The 5,398-nt window shown below is 37.4% G+C and overlaps 1 protein-coding gene across 1 annotated transcript; it reads left to right on the forward strand.

Annotated features, from left to right (window-relative positions):
- Positions 1-2,529: 2,529 nt before the first annotated feature.
- On the forward strand, positions 2,530-3,538 carry LOC145089464 (uncharacterized). The gene is made up of 4 exons (XM_079027901.1): positions 2,530-2,592; positions 2,906-3,211; positions 3,293-3,401; positions 3,501-3,538. Exons 1-4 carry the CDS (start codon positions 2,530-2,532, stop codon positions 3,536-3,538), a joined length of 516 nt encoding a protein of 171 aa, XP_078884027.1.
- The last annotated feature ends 1,860 nt before the right edge of the window (positions 3,539-5,398 follow it).

Below are 5,398 nucleotides of genomic sequence, written 5' to 3' on the forward strand. Positions count from 1 at the left end.
TTTCCTAGGGGGGTTTACGGCCGTAAACTCCTATTTCCTTGGGTTTATTTAAAGTTTAATGCATTTACAACAATGGGATTGCTTCTAGACATTTTTCCAAGGCCATAGGAGGTGTTTGGGGCATTTCTAACACTTGAACTCGAGTTTACTCCCCATGAAGAGGAGATTACAGCCCAAGCATGTTCTTGGGCAGTAAACTCAAGTTTACTCCCCAAAATTGTAGTTCAAGGTGTTCTAAGTCCGTTTCCATAAGTCATTTAGCCATATCTAAGCCTTAGGGGTAATTTAGAGGGGTTTTGGGGCTTAAAAACCCCATTTAAGGGTGTTCACGGTCCAAGAGTGTTCTTGGGCCGTAAACACATAATATTGCCCCTATTTTATGTCTTAAACACAAATTTTTATGATAGATAAGCTATACAACAAGTTAGAGTAGACTGCTTACTCGTTTGGGGCTCGAAACGGACGTTTTTGGCTCGGAGAATAAGTTGTAGAGAGAGGGTGTGGTGAGAGTGTGAAAAGGGTGGAAATGAGGTCCACTCCCCCTTATATAGGGGTTTGATTTGAGGCTCAGTGGAAATCTACCCGATACTGCCGTTAAACGGGGCTTTTGGTCGCACCCGATTTAGTGGTCGTATTTTGACTTGGTTGAAACTAAAATTTTTCAAGGGAAAATTTGAGGGTGTTTCTAATTTGTTTCAACCTTCATAAAGTCATTTAAAAAGTCCCAAATTAATTAACCAGTCCAAAAGTTAACGGACGGTTAAATAAAACGAGGCTTATTAACGGAAAAGGGGTTAAAGATGACGGGATAAATTTCGGGTTGTCACAATGGGTGATACCATCACACCATAAGCAACTACTATGTTGACCAGTGACCCATATGCCATCCATGAGCACTACCATGTTGACCAATGACCTATATGTCATCCGTATACCATAACCAATTAACTACCATGTTGACCAATGACCCATATCTCATCCATGGGTGATACCATCACACCATAAGCAACTACCATGTTAACCAATGACCCATATTTCGTCCATGAACACTACCATGTTCACCAATGACAGATATGTCATCCATGGGTGATACCATCACACCATAAGCAACTACCATGTTGACCAATGACCCATATGTCATACATGGGTGATACCATCACACCACAAGCAACTACCATGTTGACCAATGACCAATATGTCATCCATGAACACTACCATGTTGACCAATGACCCATATGTCATCCATGGGTGATACCATCACACCATAAGCAACTACCATGTTGACCAATCACCCATATGTCATCCATGAACACTACCATGTTAACCAATGACCCATATGTCATCCATGGGTGTTACCATCACACCATAAGCAACTACTATGTTGACCAATGACCCATATGCCATCCATGGGTGATACCATCACAACATAAGCAACTACCATGTATATTGACATGACCCATACGTCTTTTATATATAAATTTTGGTTTAAACATAAAAGCATAAAGAAGTATAGTTTATTAATGTTTAATCCTTGTTTATAATTTTAAATTAAAATTATACTATGAACACCTCGTTAGTCTGTGTTCTTTCTTGACGTTAGCTATATACCCTATCTAACAATCTGGAAGTACTTTAACAAATTTGAATTACTAAATATTTAGCGGTAATTAGCACAGTTCGAATTTTTCGTTAACGGAGCTTCAAAATATTTCGAAATTCCTTTCCCTCCAACCTACACACGTTTAGGCTGCATATTAGGGTAAGTTTACTGATTAGAAATAGGGTTTACATTTTCTGTAATCATCATCTTCGGCGGCTAATTAATTGAAATCTTTCTTCATTATATGTTTGTGCACTGACATTGGCGATATAGGTTGTCACTCATTTAAAATTTATTTTTATGTAATTTATTATTGTCATGATGATCGATTGTTTCTTGTTCTCTCATCATCTTGATGTATATTATCATCTTAAATTACAAGTAAATTGGTTTTGATTTGTATTCAATAGTTTTCATGCGTAGTAATGCCTTCATATATGATTTATTTTTATTGTTTCTTTCTCTCTTCTCATCAGTTTTTTATCATCTTTAATACATTGGTATTGACTACAAAAGGAACATCCGGTGTGAAGCCAACTAAATTCATTGCACAACAGGTTATGAAACGCAACAGGATTTCAGCTGCAAAATTCATAAATAGACATTTACAAGATGAAGAAATCAACTTCCTAATACCAATAACCACATCCAAAACACCTATGACATCTACCAACAAAACCCCTAGATCTATATCATTAACATCAACCATGACTACCACTTCCTCGACATCACTTACAACATCCACACCATCCTTAGTAAATACATCTAAAACTTCAAAAGCTGGAAGAATACAATGATCAACACATACATTAATAAGCAAAACTTCAGCACCCCCATCAATAACACCTATCCCAGAATCTACCTCATCAACAACACCTATCCCAGAATCTACCCCATCACCAACACAACCAACCATGAATGGATCTATAATGGAAAGTGTAGAAGGTGAAAACAATTCCTCTGAAGATTGTGGCCCAGATGGACATTTAACTGTTAATGTGCGGAAAAAAAAACATGAGTTACCAATCAAATCTTAATTACAATTTTTTCTATGTATAAACTTTTGGTTTACAAGTACATAACAATACATAACTTAACACATCACATGATTACTTGCAGGCTAATGCCGCCAGGCCCTTGTGCACACTTTATTAGTCAGTCCTTTAAACAAATAGTAGATCGAGAAGGGTATGCTTGGGGAAAGTAAGCAAAGAAATGCACGAATTATATGGATTAACTATATGTGATAAATTGTTGTTTGGTAAACATTTACACTTAAACTTATGTTATATTGTTAATGTGTAGAAAAAATGTTGTTCGGATGAAACAATAGACCCGCTAGTGAGGCAAGATTGGGCAAGGAAAATGGCAGAGAGTTATGGTCAATATCTCTTTAATATGCGGAGCCCAAAAAGAAACAAACATGGCTTTAAACTAGATCATATTCCACAGGAAGTCTGGAACTCCTGGAAATTAAAATGGAATACAGAAGAATACAAGCTAAAATCTGAGCAGGACACGAAAAATAGGCGTAACGGTGAGGCTGATGGAGTAGCAAAACCTACACATAACACTAGATCCGCAAGTCATTTGAAGATAGCTTTTGATTTGGTAATTTTTTAAACGGTACATCGTATCAATGTTTATATATGTTTATCTGTATATTTGACATTTTATATGGTATTTATTCAGAAGAGGAAATTAGGACGTGATCCACCTCATAGTGAATTCTTCCTGTATACACACACGAAGAATCACGATGGAGTCACTTTCACAAATGAAAAAGACAGAAAAAATTCATGTAATATTCATTTCAGTGTTAAACTTTTATATTGTAGCTAGTCTATAATAACATTCATAAATTTGATATCTTTTAACTTATATTATTTTTATTTTGTAGGCGGCCTATACATAAAAACGGGAAGAGTTGGAAGCTGAAGTCGTTGAATTTGAAGAGGACAAGCTATTTTATGTTGTTGTTGGTGGTCATGATAAAAAAAAAAGTCTTTATGGATTAGGCTCTTTTGCAAAGGCGGTTCCCAGTAGGAACGGTAAAACGGATGTATCTTACATTCCGTAAAAAATGATGAAATAGAAGAAATGAGGGAGCTTGTTGCTAAACAAAAACAGAAAAACGATGAGCTTCAAGAAATGATGAACGTTCAACAAGAAGAAAACAACGCAAGGGTCAGGCATCTTGAAAAACAACTTCAAACGACATTGGATCTTATTAATGTCTTTACAAAACAACAGTAGTAGGTTGATCTATGTTTATTGTAGAGTTTTTTTTTAGATTATCAACTTTCCTTTTTCCATGTAATAAATAATTATTATATTATTTTACGATATAATGGTTTTGATTTTTTTGTTATTTTTGTTTTTTCATACAAAATAATTTGGATATAATTTATAAAGCAATTATCTGTTGGTCCATATGGAATTTGGTATATAATATACACCACTAAAATTGCTAGGGATTCATGACCACAGAATTTGCTAGTAAGTCATCAAACGGAATTTGCTAGGGATTCAACACGAACTAATTTGCTACGGAATCACCACCACAAAATTTGCTACGGAATGACCACAATGAAATTTACTTGGGAATGACCACCACAGAATTTACTAGGGAATGACCACCACGGAATTTACTAGGGATTCACCAGCACAGAAGTTGCTAGGGAATCACCGCCACATAATTTGTAATGGAATAACTACCACAAATTGTGTGATGGAATCCTACTACGGAATACACGACGGAATACCATCTACCACAGATTTCATTCCGTTGTCACATTTGTGACAAAAGTATCATTTCCGCTACAAACCATCGATACGACGTTTTTAGGGACGGAAATGGTTCGTTGCAAATTCCATAGCAAATCATCTTTTACAACGGAATTTCAGCTTTTCGCAACGGCTTCCTTCCGTAGCAAAATCGCAATTTTCTTGTATTAATACAGTCTGAAGTCTACCCCGAATCTGCTGAATCAACTCGGTCATCTAGAGTACCATCTTGGTACTCCCCATGACCTGCTGATCGACCTCACCCTACCATATCAGGGTCCTACACTTCCTCCCATAGAGCATCTCAAAAGGAGGTCAATGGATGTTGGCATGATAACTGTTGTTATATGAAAATTTCGCTAACGGAAGATGCTTATCCTAAATGCAACCGAAATCCAGGATGTATGCCCACAGCATATCCTCCAATGTATGAATGGTATCCTCACTCTGTCCTTCCGTCTATGGGTGAAAACCCATGCTAAAGTGGAAACAATACCCAACTCCTCTTGGAAACTCTCCCAAAACTGAGAAGTAAACTGAACATCCTTTTCGGATACTACCAAAACCGGCACCCCATGCCATGCCACGACCTCCCTGATATAGATATGGGCCAGCTACTCCGCCAAAATGCTCTCCTATATCGGAATAAAATGTGCACTCCTTGTCAATCGATCCACGATGACTCATATCAAATCCACTATGTGCACTGTTCGTGGCAATTTCGTGATGAAATCCATGGTAATCTCATCCCATTTCCAAATGGGAATATCTAACAGTTGCATCTTGTTATGAGATTGCTGATGCTCGGCCTTGATTTTCCTGCAATTCAGGCACCACTCCACATACCAAGCTACAACCCGCTTCACGCATGGCCACCAATAATTAGGATGGAGATCTCTATACATCTTTGTTGCTCCGGGATGAATAAAGAATCTTGACATGTGCGCCTCCTCCATCAGAACCTGCCACACACCTCCCCAGTAAGTAACCCACCTCCTCCGATGCAGAGTC

Source organism: Lactuca serriola, chromosome 2, assembly GCF_051521515.1.
Source record: "Lactuca serriola cultivar US96UC23 chromosome 2, Lser_US96UC23_V15, whole genome shotgun sequence".
Lineage (NCBI taxonomy): Eukaryota > Viridiplantae > Streptophyta > Magnoliopsida > Asterales > Asteraceae > Lactuca > Lactuca serriola.

Coding starts and splice junctions, on each gene's coding strand:
- LOC145089464 (XM_079027901.1), top strand. CDS start 2,530: ATGGAAAGTGTAGAAGGTGAAAACAATTCCTCTGAAGATTGTGGCCCA. Junction 2,593..2,905: donor GCCCAGATGGACATTTAACT/GTTAATGTGCGG, acceptor GTTAATGTGTAG/AAAAAATGTTGTTCGGATGA. Junction 3,212..3,292: donor TGAAGATAGCTTTTGATTTG/GTAATTTTTTAA, acceptor GTATTTATTCAG/AAGAGGAAATTAGGACGTGA.